A 14,726-nucleotide genomic window follows, 5' to 3' on the forward strand; every position below is an offset into this window, starting at 1 on the left:
ATAGGTTTTGGGGTTTGCCCTAACTTTTCCAGTTTTACTTCCTACCACTCCCTTCTAATAATAATCAACATTTATGGTCCTCCTTACATGACCTGTTCTTCTACCTCTATGTTTTTCCATGATCTGATCCATCTGCCTTAGGTACACTCCTTTCTGATTGCCCCCAAAGCTTATACTCGTAATTTTGCTATCTCTTCTCTGAATCTTGCTGTAATTCCCAGTTAAATTTAGTACTCTTTTTTTTTTCCTGTGTCCTTGTTACATTTTCAGTATTTAGTAGATCAGTTATTATAATGCATTATTGTTATTTTCATTTGTCTTTCTTTTTTCTACATTATTAGTATTTTCCTCTTTTTATCTGCAGTGCTCAGCACATTGTTTGGTAGGTAATAGTCATTTCATAAATATTTTAAATGAATCTGAGCAATCAAAAAACTCAGATATTTCTTCAAAGTAGACACAGTTTTCAGAGCTCCTCTGATTCAGATTTCTCAAATTTTAGAGCAAGGTATAATTTGCTGCTGACCTTTCGTCTTATCTTCCCTCTGCCTGTTGTGCTGTTTCCTTGGAAGTAGTGGGAGGTGAAGAGCCCAGATAGGGACAGCATAGGAAGTATGAGCCTTTTCAGTAACTGATCTTTAGACAACTTTTCTTCAGGGCATCATTTCAAATTGGATTAGTGACCAACAATTCAAACTATAAAAATATAAAAGATGTTTTAATACCTTGTTCAGTACCATCATTATATGGAGAGTAAGAGGGGGCCCTGTGTTTTGGAGAGTACCACTCTGACCCTCTTCTATCTGCATCTGTTCCTATAATGTTAGGAGTCAGTGGATATTAAGAGGCGTGGCCACCCGGAGCTCATTCTCACCCTTTTATTTATTTATTTATTTATAAAATATTTTATTTATTTATTTAACAGAGAGAGAGACAGCGAGAGAGGGAACACAAGCAGGGGGAGTAGGAGAGGGAGAAGCAGGCTTCCCTGCAGAGCAGGGAGCCCGATGCGGGGCTCTATCCCAGGACCCTGGGATCATGACCTGAGCTGAAGGCAGACGCTTAACGACTGAGCCACCCAGGTGCCCCTCATTCTCACCCTTTTAAATTCCACATTATTATGGAGCTATATTTATTAAGGTAGAAGGAGAGAATATATTTTATTTGGCAGTTTGTTACCTTGATTCAAAACTTATAGTTAAACAACAATATGTGGGCCTCCATTAGTACCCTGCCCCCTGCTTTGCAAACATTAGGGCCAAGCCTTTCCATGGTCATATCATTCTCCCTTGAATTAAGGGTAATGGTAGTTGGAGGTGGGAACTCTTAGCGATGAGATACTTCTCATATTTGGAGTTGTCTTAAATTCACAGCTAAGAGACAAAGTGAAAAAAATTAAAGAAAGGGTAAGTGATCTGGGTATCTATAAAAGGCCGTTACATTGAGGGATAATGGATAATATGGTCTGATGACATAGCCAGGGTTTATGCAACCATGTCTGAGGTAAGATTCCTTACTAGCACACTCTGAGATGGGGATATCTGTGTTGGTGATTTATTGAAAGGTTGTGCTTATGAGGGACCTGTGGGAAAGTGAAGGAAGCAAAAATAAAAGGGGAGGGGGAGAAAGTAAAGAAAATATGCATGGATGTGCATGCCTAAGCCTCGTCCAATAGAGAGATCTGGGAGCATCACGAATTGTCCCAGCTTGGGTCCAGGTGGCTGATTTTTGTACCTCATATTAGTTACTGGCCTTAGGCTTCTTCCTCTCTCCCAAGAGAGGTTGTAACCTCACAGGCATTTCTAGGAAGCTCTTGTAGGTTGAGGACAATTCTCCAGGGAACAGTGTAGCTGAGAGCCCTTCCTTAGCAACCAAGCTCAGAGCTGTTGTAGCCTCTACCACAAGGAAAGGACAATGGCCTGAAATTGGCAATGTGGAACAAGGGGGGGACACTTACCTTACCTCCAAGCCTGGTGTCCTAAAGGCTGAAAAAGAGAAAATGATTATCACTTTAGCAAGGGGAAACAAGGTCATGTCGGGAGAACTGGATTTGGTAAGAAGGCTACTTGCAGCAAGGAGGGGAGGGAACATTCAGGGAAGATATGGGTACATAGGGAAATGTTTACTGAAGGACCCCAAGTCCCAGAGGCTAATGAGGAAGAGCATTAGAAGAGGAAGTCTGAGTCAAAATAGTACAGATGTATATAGGAGTGAATGTCTGGGTGATGAGGGGATCTAGGAAGTCTTGGGCTCATGATGATAGCCAAATCTGACTATTCATTATTTAAAATTTATTTTTACAAACAGAGATGAAAAAAGCCAGAAAAATCCCAGAAAAATGGATCAAATCCTAATACATGAAGCTGAACATAATAATCTACTCAAGACTTTAGAGAAGAACCTGGAAATCCCTCAGGAGTGCACATATGCTAATCAAAAAGCTATAGACACTGAGGTCAGTGCTTGGAATAAAATACTCCTCCAGGAAATGACTTCACTCATCAACCATTATTTCTCAGTTATAGACAGTGCTGAATGTAATAACTAAATGCAATCTCTAATAGAATAGAATTCTCTCTCTGTGACCTTCTACTTACACATAAGTCTTGAGGGCTCTGCAGAGCATGTCTAAAAAGGACAGGAAAAGTTTTATAGGTTATCTCTTGCTTGTTAACAATTAACTCCTGAGAGGGTCTGTCCTTTTATTATTTTTTCTTTCACAGAAAGGCTTTTTCACAGCCTGAATTCTAGACTTAAATCCCATACACCTCATTTGAATATTTGGGTACATGTGGTTCAATACCACTTAAATAATGTACACAGAATTTGTCAAAATCAGAAGCTGTCTATATTATAGTTAAAACATTCTACCAAAAGACATTGAAATATAAAAGCGCTATGCCATTTTTTCTGTAAATTTTTTTTAATGCAAACAATTCATGCTTATGGTAGATGAATTTGAAAATACAAATTAGTAACAATAAAAACAATGTCATCAATCAGAAGTAAACACTGCCCTTCTGGATGAACCCTTTATATCTTTTTCATTTGTGACTACACACACACACACACACACTCACACACAGTTCTATTGTATTTTTTTTTTTTTGTAAACTTCATAGTTTCTTCCTTTTTAATAACCATGAATTTATATCATCATTTGAATGGCTCCTCAATATTCCATTGCGTGGATGACTACACAACCGAAGTGTTTTTTGCTTTTGGATGCTTAGGGTTTTTTTTTCTTTCTTTTTTTTCTCCCTCTCATAAGCAGTGTTTGTTTTTGTACGTATAACTCTCTACACAAGTGGATTTCCCCCCTAGGGAATGGTTATTTTTTAGGCCATTTGTGACTGATTTACAGTGAGAAGTAAGCACTCCCAGACGATATGGGGTAAGGAGCCCACTCTGCCTTCCTGGAGAAGTCTCTCTCTCTCTCTCTCTCTCTCTCTCTCTCTGTCTCTGTCCCTAGGGAGAACTTGTAAGGCTCCAGTAGAGAACTGACTTCCCTCAGGCAAGAGCAGGTAATACACTCACACCTCCTCTGGGTGTTTTGTCTACTGTTTTGTCAGTACTATTCACCCCTGAAGTGGGGTGAAACAGTGAGAGACAGTCTGTTCAAAAATTTGGGAATATTTCCTATAGTTACTGTTGCTGCCATAAATTTTTCTTTGTACTCATGTAAAGTCAATTTCAAGTAGTTGCTTTGTTTAGTCAAACTATTACACAGTATGACTGCTACTTTCTTTAAATATTTTATTCTGATTTAAATTAAACTTAAAATGATCAAAATCCCTAATACTGTTGTTTCTTTCAGACTTTGCAGATGGTGTTTGATCGAGTAAAATTCACAAGAAAGGGTGCAGAACTGAAGGCTTTGGCAAGAAGGGGTATTGGATATCATCACAGCTCTTTAAACTTCAAAGAAAAGCAGTTAGTTGAGATTCTTTTTAGGAAAGGTTTTATTAGGGTAGGTAAATTTTTTCATTCTAAAAGTTGAAGCTGTGTCTGTATGAAAGTGAATGTCCGTGAAAGGAGAAAATAGTAACTTTTTTCTCATCTAATTATATTTTTATTCATTATTTTATTATTTTATCTTTTATTTATTTTTTTTTACAACTCATGATATCACTGCATATCCTTCCATCTCATTTAATTGAGGGAGGGGGTTTGAAGTTTATCATGTAGTTTATGTCTTTTTCAAGAATTAAAATATTCCCTAAACAGATACAGATATTTCTGTAATGAAGTATACCTATTATGATCTTGGAACAACAATCCATTGCTTTTTCATTTATAATATCTAGGGAATTTTGTCAGCTGTTCATATAATTTTGGTTACAAACATTCTTTCACGGGCTTAGAGGGCACTTATAATAGGTTTTGGTCAAATCTGTTCTCAGTATAATAGCTGAAGTAAGAGCAAGAATGTATCACTTCCTCAGGGCTCACTGCGTATTTTGGCAGTTTTTAGATGAGTCATTCCTAAATGCTCTCTCTCTCATCACTCATAGTGGACAAGAGGAAGATTACCTTAAATAGCTTGAAAACCAACCCTTATTATGTTTTATTTATTATCTTACATGAGGATGCATGGGGATAGTCTCGATAAATCTACATGGAGGATTAACATAATTTCTTAGTTTAGATCTTGAGTAATATTTAAGAATAGCCTCTGAGTTTTTTAAATTATCCATATAAAATTTTTTGTATGATGTATATTATATCTGTGTATGTGAGAGAGAGAGAGAGAGCTCAAAAGCAGGGGGATGGAGAGAGGAGAGAGTAAGAGGATAATACACTAGGTAGTATTTTTTAAAGATTTTATTTATTTGAGAGAGAGAGAGAGAGAGAGCACAGAGGGAGAGGGAGTGGGGGAAGCAGACTTCTCACTGAGAAGAGAGCCCGATGCGGGGCTTGATCCCAGGACGCTGGGATCATGACTTGAGCCGAAGACAGACGCTTAATGACTGAGCCACCCAGACACCCCTCTAATTATTGACTTTTAAAGTAAATAAAAAACTTGTTATTAGTTAAGAGAAAAGCTAAGCAAAGTTGTTAATAATATATTTTGGTTTTTATCCAGATTAAAAAATTATCTTTTAACTTTCCTCAATATTTTGCCTTCAGCTCAGGTCCTGATCCCAGGGTCCTGGAATTGAGCCCTGAGTCATGCTCCCTGCTTGACAGGGAGTCTGCTTCTCCCTCTCCTTCTGCCCCTCCTTTCCACTCAAGCTCTCTATCTCTCAAATAAATAAATACAGTCTTTAAAAAAAAAGGTCAATAACTAGAGACAAAATTTTCTACATGCTTATAAATTGAGGAAAAGAGGCACACCTATTTTGATCGGCATATCTTGTGTCTAAAATAGTATATGTTAAATAGTAGTGGCTTAATTACTATTGATTTAATGAATGAATAATTAGATCACTCTAGAGAAGGCAATATGGAAATAGTGATAGCTTTGTTATAGAGAGCACATTTTTAAAAAGGTATTTATTCTACTTATAGTATAAATTTAATGTTCTTACTTTTCCCATTTTTGTTTTTATTAAAGAACTTTAGAAAAATAGTTAATAAATGGTGTGTTTCATTTTCACAGATGTATAGGTCTCAGTTACAGAATAATTAGAGAGAATTATTCCATATACTTAAACATTAACATTAAGCCATGGCATATATGACAATCAATGTAAAGAGAAAGAGAGGGCCATTGGAAATACCCAACATTATATGAGAGAATGAGCAAAAGTTGGATCATTTAAGAAACTTAAAGTTTGCCCTACTCCCATTTTTGGTCAGTTGTCAAGGCAATTCAAGGGGGAAAAATGAAACTTTGTTTTGCCCTTATTACAAGATATGTTATCCCCATAGAAATAACCTTCACAAATAAATTGTAGTGGATGAAGTAGGCAATATCCCAGAAGGTGGTTTGTAAAAGTATTATTACCCTGCCATGAGGAAATTCCCTTTTTTAGTCATTCATTAAGAAATAGTTACTGAACACCTGTCATGTGCCAGGTACTCTTGTCAGTGTGGAGATCCAATATCAAATAGGGCATCTGTGGCTTTCCCACTGCGGTTCAATGGAAGTGCAGAGAGTTTCAGTAACTATATGGCATTCTACTGAAATGCTCTTTCATGAAGAATTGATTTATTCTCTTTCTAGGTGGTGACAGCTACTGGGACACTTGCTTTAGGAATCAACATGCCTTGTAAATCTGTGGTTTTTGCTCAAAACTCAATCTATCTGGATGCTTTAAATTACAGACAGGTATTGCAATATGCATACACTCACTATTTCATTATGAAAGTACGGCCATAAAATGGTAAAAAATGTGAGCTGTTAGTTTACGAATATATTGCAATTCATGTGCTAGCACACCTTGGCATTCATTCGTGCCTGACTCTCTTGATTAGCTGTAGTCTAGTGGTAGGCACATGAGCGCAGAATTATGTGGCCCTCACCAACCAGATATGTGACTTTGGGTGAGACAACTGAACTGCCTGATCCTTTTTTTCCTATCTCCAGAATAGGGGTGACAGTTACTACCCCACAACATTTGCAAGAATTAAATGAAGTTATTTGTAAGAAAGATACATATCAAAGGTGCTAGATGGATGTTTACTCATTCATTTCCTGTGCACATGATTTTGCACTCTGGAGTTAATACTTCTCTCTTCTTTGCTCCCAATACACAATCTATTACCAAGCCCACTTCATTATTCTCTTACATGTATTTGATTTTGCCTTGCAATTTCTGTCTTCACTATCTCTCATCATACATTCTTGGCCTTGTATTATTAAAATGGTTCTTTTGATTTTCAATTCTCCTTACTTTGCTATGTCCTATACACAGTACAGTGTGTCTTCATATGGCTTCCCTGCTCAGGAATATTTGATGAATATTTCTGCTAGCAGCATCATTTTTAGGTATCAGCCAATATTCAAGTTTTTATCAAAATGCCCCCCTCTCTTTCTCTCTAAACACTTACTTCTTATTCTTGTAGGCCTTGTTCCTATCCAATATAACACCCCTCTTATTTCCCACCACTTTACCAACCCCTGTCCTTCTGATCTCTCTTCCTGGGGCTGTGTTCTGCATGAGCTCTCCTCTCCCATATCATCTTTGGGAATCCCATAGTAGGGTTCTCCAGAACCCTATGTGTTATGATGTTTCAGATGATAAACTTGGGAGTCAAAATGCCAGGGTGTGAGTTGGATTCTCCATTTTCTGGTGTTTGACTACAAACAAGTTTCTTCTATCCCTCATGGTCCTATTTCTACATTATAAAATGGAGATAATGATTATATTTACCTTATATGGTTGTTGTTGTGAGGTCTGTATAAAGACAGTTCAAAGAATTTAACACCTTCTAAGCACTTAATACATGAGAACTAATACAACTTCTATAAAGAGTTTGTTTGCTACAAGTAGAATTTCAGAATTTTATCTTACTCATGTATTCCTCAATTTGTGCACAGTTTTTATGGTGATTTGTAATGCAACACACTGGTGTGTGAGAAAGGAACAAGGGAGAGGAAGTGGGAAAGGAGAGAATTGGTGTAATTAGTTCAGCGATAAGTGAATTTGTAATTAGGGTCTAGTCTTCTTGTGCTTTGTTTCATCTATATATTATGATATAAATATATAGCACAATTTTTGGCATGAAATAAGTGTATAATAATGATAAATGTCTCATTCTCAGCTCTGTCTTAGCCATGGTAAATTTCCTAAGTGCTACACCATTGGATTTTAGTTTCAGTTTATATAATGGTTGGACATATGCACAATTTACTTGCTACAACCCCATGTAAAAGGCTCAATTCTTATACTGTGATGGAGAAAATATTTAGGGAAGTTTTACTTTGTGATTCTCTTCTGTTTCCAGATGTCTGGACGTGCTGGAAGACGAGGTCAAGACCTGCTGGGAGATGTATATTTCTTTGATATTCCATTGCCCAAAGTAGAAAAACTCATTAAATCCAATGTTCCTGAACTGAGAGGACAATTCCCTCTCGGCATTACCCTGGTCCTGCGACTCATGCTGCTGGCTTCCAAAGGAGATGACCCAGAGGATGCTAAAGCGAAGGTACTGTGCTTGACATTTTCTGAGGTAGAGTCTTCACTACTGGCTTGGCTGTGGTTAGGTTTGCTCTTCTTTAGAAATCTGTAGCAATAACTTTTCAGTTTCATCAGTTTTTTATGCTTTGCAATGTCTTGCATAGTATAGGGTTGGGGCAGAGTGGGAGAATAATAATTAGTTTTGTTTGTCTCCTCTATCAGTCATAGAATTTGTGCTGGATGGGCATTTGGAATTAAAGATTACTTTTTTCATGTGTGATTGATATTGTCCTATAGTAGTTAAGGGTGCTGGCTATCGATTGTATATTATTTTATATTTTAAAGATTTTATTTATTTACTCAGAGAGAGAGAGAGAAACCGAGAGCATGAGTGAGAGAAGGGGCAGAGGGAGAGGGAAAGGAAGTCTTAAGCAGACTCCCTGATGAGCACAGAGCCTGATGCGGGGCTTGATCTCATAATCCTGGAGATCATGACCCTGAGATCATGACTTGAGGTGAAATCAAGAGTCAGATGTTCAACCCACTGAGCCACCTAGGCACCCCTGGCTATAGATTTTAAAAGATCTGGATTAGATTCCATTTTCAAAAGGAACACGATTTGTTGTGATCATTTTGTAAGAAAAGAGTTTATTTTTTGTAAAAAACAAAGTAATCCAAATTCACCATAGTGCAAAAGGTTGAAAGAAAGCAAAAACCATACCAGGTTTCATCATCCAAAGACAGTCATATTATCATTTTGGTATTTTGGCATAGGTGTACATTTGGTTTTCAAACACTGATATATTTGATTAGATATTGATTGGTATGACTGTAAACTTTTCCTGAAGTTTTTCCTGAGATAAATATTTTGTGTCTAATCACACAATGAAAGATTTAAAATTCATAATGAAACAATTTGGTTTTCATCCTTATGAAGATGCATTGTTTTTGTATATTGATTAGTATGCCCAATTAAATCAGATACTGTTTGTTGATGTGAGGACTCTTTCAGGACTTTCGTGATGAGTTGGCTCTTGTGTTGCTGATGGTCCTACAGAGCAGGCACATATCATTTTAGACCCAAACTTCCCCATTTCTGCATACTTAATTTTTACTTCTGTGTTGGAGAGAAGAATACATCTTTTAGCAAGCGTTTAAAGATTTTTAAAGAAAGTTTATTGGAGTGGTTTATTTTCTTTGCCTTGGCATGTTTGATGGCATGTTTGAGAAGATCTATCTGCAATCTTCACACATAAAAGGCTCAAATATGGACATAAAATTCTTAGAATATTCTCTTTACTCATCACATCAAACTAAGACAGTTTCATTACCTCCGGCATGTACTGTTACAGTGGAGTAGACTCTTTTAGTCTCCCCTGTGGAACTATGTAATTCCTGCTTTCTTGTAGTTAATTTGATTTTTTTCTGCCTATGTATTTATATGAATCTTTTAAAAAAAATCCTTATATTTAAAATTCTTTTCCCCAGGATTTCTTGTTTTGTGGGTCATTTTTTAAATTGATGTTTTAGTTATATGCTAAGAACTTTGAATTTCCATGCTTACATGAAGCATGCTCATAGGAAGCTTCATGCTCAGTTTTTAAAATTGTGGTAAAATAAAAATAACATGAAATTTACCATCTTAACCATTTTTGAGTGTACGATTCAGTACTGCTAAATACATTTGCATTGAATAATGCTCAAGTAGTTTTGGAACTAAGAAGAGATATCTTAAATTAAATCTTTGATATTTGCTTCTGTTTTAATTTGTTCAATTTCTTTTCAGGAAGTGTTATAATTTTTAAATCAAAAATTCTTTTTCTGTACTCCAATGCTATGTTTTTCTTCATTATGAGAAAACATGTGAAGTTTATCTTTCACATTGCTGATGCTGCTCTCCAGAGTTTCAGTTCTGCTCTTTAGTAATACACATGTGGAATTTTAATTTCCTGAAATTCTTCACTATTTCTTATATCACTCTTTTACATATTAATAAAGTATTTTTAAAAATTATTATTTTTTATTGTTATGTTAATCCCCATACATTACATCATTAGTTTTAGATGAAATAAAGTATTTTTAATGTCAATTTATAATTGTCCATTTACCTTATGCTGTTTTGCCTTGTCTTGTAGAGGTCATATCTTATGGTATCCATTGAGGATGCCAAATAATTTTTCAAAAAACTTTTTGCTGCATAAAGAAAATAATTTTTATAGGTCAGCTCCCCCCCTTTTCTTTTGTTTAAGAGTAAAAGCCAATGTTTTTATGGTGGTTCTGCAGAACCTGATCCCTGATTATCTTGTTGAACTAACCTGTTCCTGCTCTCCCACATGAGCCCACTCCCTGCTCCATGGATATTTCAGGCACATTACATAACCTCACTCTTTTATCTCATTCCAGTTTTTGCTCTAACATTATTCTCAGTGAAGCCTACTGTCCACTATGCTTTCTAAATTGTAAATGTATATCCTGTCTGCTGCACTATGATCCGTATTCATTTATATATAGCATGTATCACTCCTTACATAACATCAAATATCTATCATCTATCATCTGTCTTTTTATCTATCTATCTATCTATCTATCTATCATCTATCTATCTATCATGTTTTTATTTATTTTCTCTATATTTTCCACTGGAATATAAGCACTCTGTGGCCAAAGATGGTCGTCTTAGTTCCTGGTATAGACATTTAATAAATATTTTTAGCATATTTTAGTATTTTAGGAAGGTGATCAATTTTCTTATAAAGAGTTGATCTATTGTGGGTTTTTCTATTTTCTCACTTTTGAATATAGGTACATTTTTCTAAGTCTGATGGATTGCCAAAGAATAGGATGTATGATTTCACTCTGGCTTCTCCCTGGCTACCTAAGTGCTATTCAAATACCCTATTAAATGTGAGGCTAGATGAATAGCTTTTGGCCCAAATGTTAGTGTTTAGTAGATTTTAAACTTATGTAGATTTTCTGGACTGAAAGTTTATTGATCCACTTTTGCCAGTCTCACTGCCACATTGATCATGTGGATGTCATTCATCACTAAAAACTATGGTATGCATTGCTATCAGGGTCCTTACCATCTTAATATGACTTTAGTTATGTGTTTACATCTCTAAGATTACAGTGAACCACCATGAGTTGCTCACCCTCTTACTACTCAGCTGTTTTCTTGCTGTTGCCATCTATGACTAAATGTAGAGCAACAGAGAGAGAGAGAGAGGTAGTAGGAAAGGGCATTTTTGGCACTCTCAAAAAGAATCATCCTAGAGTAAAGGTGAGGTACACCATGTCCCCCTTCCTATCTCCCTTCTTTTTCTCATCTGTATCCTCCCACCTTCTTTTTACATTGTCCATTGGCCTTACAATGAGTACAGACTCTTCCCAGGTTCTACAAACTCTCAGGCCTAATGGTAGCCAGGCTTAAATTTGGTGATGTCAGGAAATTTTCCTTTTATTAGAACCTCATAGATGTTTTAGTGGGCAGCTAAAAGGTTATCTGAACTGCTATCTCAGTGCTGTTTTACCCCAAAAACCAAGCAATATTTTTTTAAAAGATTACTTATTTATTTGACAGAGAGAGACACAGCGAGAGAGGGAACACAAGCAGGGGGAGTGAGAGAAGGAGAAGCAGGCTTCCCACAGAGCAGGGAGCCCGATGTGGGGCTCGATCCCAGGACCCTGGGATCATGACCTGAGCTGAAGGCAGACGCTTAACGACTGAGCCACCCAGGCGCCCCTCTTTTTCTCTTTTTAAAGACTTATCTATTTTAGAGAGAGAGAGAGAGAGAGAGAGAGAGAGCATGAGCGGGGGAGGGGCGGAAGGAGAGGGACAGAAATCCTCAAACAGACTCCCCACTAAGCATGGAGCCTGACACAGGGATTGATCCCAGGACCCTGAGATCATGACCTGAGCCGAAGGCAGATGCTTAATGACTGAGCCACCCAGGTGCCGCAACCAAGCAATATTTTTATTACTCTTGTTTTAATCAACCTAGTTCTATTATTTTTGCCACAACACTGCAGGGAATGCAATAGCATATCTTGTTTTTCTCTAGAATAAACCTAGAGCTGTAAGCTCTTAAACTGGGTTCACATTCATTATCAGAATTTTTGGCAATATGTTTCATTTCTGATGATTCTGTTTTATATGTTCTATTTGTTAAAGGAAGGTTGTGCCATGTAAGAAGATGGTAAAGCAAATAATGTGAAATTTAACTGAATCTTATATATTGCAGGAATCTGTGTGGTATAATAGATATGGGTAATATCTATCCTATTGTTTTATATTCTTTTATGTGATAGGTGCAGCAACGGGAGGAGACAGAGGTAAATTTCAGGAGAATAAAGTATAAGCCTCAGAGACAGGAGTCAGGGCACACTATGTGGGACTATATGTGAAGGGTACCAGGCTGGTCAGCAGGAGAAAGATAGGAGCTGTAGGAAGGTTTAGGTGACCTGCCTTTATTATAGTTTCTATGGAAAAGGCAAGACAGGGCAGAGTAAGCAGTTAAGAATGGGCTAGTTTGTTTATTTATTTTTTATTTTTTTTAAAGATTATTTATTTATTTGACAGAGAGAGACGCAGCGAGAGAGGGAACACAAGCAGGGGGACCGGGAGAGGGAGAAGCAGGCTTCCCGCTGAGCAGGGAGCCTGATGGAGGGCTCGATCCCAGGATCCTGGGATCATGACCTGAGCCAAAGGCAGATGCTTAATGACTGAGCCACCCAGGCGCCCCGGACGGGCTAGTTTGAATAATTCTGCTGGGTTTTGGGCTGTGCAGGTGGCCTCTTGTTGCCTGGGACCTTGCTCTGGGATGATTTAGGACACAAGAAGTATTGGCTAGATGTGTGAGAATTAGGGAAGGAAGTAGTTGGGGGTATAAACTTGGGATTGGTTGGTTTGTATATGATAGGCATGCTTTTAGGCAAGTTGTTGTTATCTTTAGGATTTAGCTAGCCTGGGAAGGGACAGTCTCTTCCCAACCAGAAAAGTTTTTTGTTTGTTTGTTTGTTTTTCTCAAAAAGGTTTTTTTAAGATGTCAAAACATCATAAGAAAAAATTTAAAATTATAATATACCTATATTATTATTTAAAAATATATTTCATAAAACTAACATGATGTGAATTATTCTTCTTTAAAGGTGCTGTCAGTGCTAAAGCATTCATTGCTGTCCTTCAAAAAACCCAGAGTCATGAAGATATTAAAACTTTATTTCTTGTTTTCTTTGCAATTCCTTGTGAAACAGGTATGATTGTCCTTTGTCTTTTTGTGAAATAGGAATGGTACTATCTTTATTTTTTATCATGCTGAATTAATTGTGGTCTTTAGAAGGTTATATTCAATGATGAATATTTCTTTACTTGATATAATTATCGCAACTGGGCCAGGTAACGATTACCAATCTCTCTTATACTGGCATTAAATACTGTTTTAAACTAGCTCTTAATAAGTGAGTTATTAATTAATGGATGTATTGAGTCAAACTAATAAATTATTTTTGTTTTTTAGGGCTATTTAGATCAAGAAGGTAAACCAATGGGGTTTGCTGGACTTGTATCACATTTGCATTATCATGAGCCTTCTAATCTTGTTTTTGTCAGTTTTCTTGTAAAAGGCCTTTTCCATAATCTCTGTCAGCCAACTAGGGAAGGTAAGCTTGATGTTTGTGTGTATAATCTTAAAAGAGTAACAGAGACTATAGTGAAGCTAGCACTTAGGAAAATTTTTTCTACAAAGAAAACACAAGTTAATATTTAGATAATTTAGAGATACGAAATTGGATAAAATAAAGTTTTGTATACCTATTAATATAGATCATATGGGAGACAACCGTATTTTGTGACACCTATTTTAAAATGTCAGTTTCTTATGAACTTTAGTGATCTATGGACTCCAGGACTCAGAACATAATTAAAAAATATATGATTTTTTAATAAATATTTTTTCTTAATTATATGTAATATGTGCTCATCATAGAAAAGGGATATAGGAAGGCATTATGTTAAATATAATGTTCACCATTAGTATTTGTGAGTATTTTCTTCCAATCATATTTTCTTAGAATATAACTATATAGTATTTTTAAATAACTGATACATTAATTGCATAATCTAGAATCTTGTTTTCCCTGAAATATAGTTTTGCCAATATCATGTAAACTTTTTGTGAATTCCTTTTAAATGCCTGCCTAATATTCCGTTTAATACATTTTTAAAATTAAAAACTTTGATTTTTATAATTAAACCATAGACCCTTAAACAGTGTCCCCATAAGAAATGTTTTCCTTTTGGTGCTTAAATTTGTTATATTTCCTACTGCCTGGCAAATACAGTGCCTTTCACAGCATTTCTTTATCTTCTGTCATGAACTGATAGCAGCAACACTTTACTTTGTGCAATAGGTCCAGTCACTATGCTCTGAACATGCATTGTTCTGTGAAACAAGAATACTCAGGAAATTCTGTCCCCCTAAAAACTCTGTAAGAGGAGAAATAATTTCCTGCAACAGGAAGTACAGTTATGTTCATTGCTGTATGGGTGTGGGTGGGGTGGGAGGGTGTAAGCTATTATAATCATGGATATAGAAAATTTGATAACTTTATGAGGCACATAATATGGACTATCACTCTTTTGTAAGTAAGGAAACTCAGACA

At 36.3% G+C, this 14,726-nt stretch overlaps 1 protein-coding gene across 16 annotated transcripts in view; it reads left to right on the forward strand.

Annotated features, from left to right (window-relative positions):
• Positions 1-14,726, forward strand: part of LOC118022172 (probable ATP-dependent RNA helicase DDX60) — a 188,767-nt gene that overhangs the window by 74,198 nt on the left and 99,843 nt on the right. For 15 of the 16 annotated variants that reach the window (XR_004682397.1, XR_004682391.1, XR_004682390.1 and 12 more), the window contains 6 exons: positions 2,308-2,455; positions 3,818-3,970; positions 6,170-6,274; positions 7,894-8,094; positions 13,215-13,319; positions 13,583-13,724. Coding sequence is in view for 8 of the 16 variants with exons in the window: in XM_035022745.1 (XP_034878636.1) it covers positions 2,308-2,455; positions 3,818-3,970; positions 6,170-6,274; positions 7,894-8,094; positions 13,215-13,319; positions 13,583-13,724 (854 nt within the window). In the remaining 8 variants the exon portion in view is untranslated. The remainder of the gene's footprint in view (positions 1-2,307; positions 2,456-3,817; positions 3,971-6,169; positions 6,275-7,893; positions 8,095-13,214; positions 13,320-13,582; positions 13,725-14,726) is intronic. The other variant, XM_035022749.1, reaches the window with a different exon arrangement.

Source organism: Mirounga leonina, unplaced genomic scaffold (genome assembly GCF_011800145.1).
Source record: "Mirounga leonina isolate KUSES-001 unplaced genomic scaffold, KU_Mleo_1.0 Mir_176, whole genome shotgun sequence".
NCBI lineage: Eukaryota > Metazoa > Chordata > Mammalia > Carnivora > Phocidae > Mirounga > Mirounga leonina.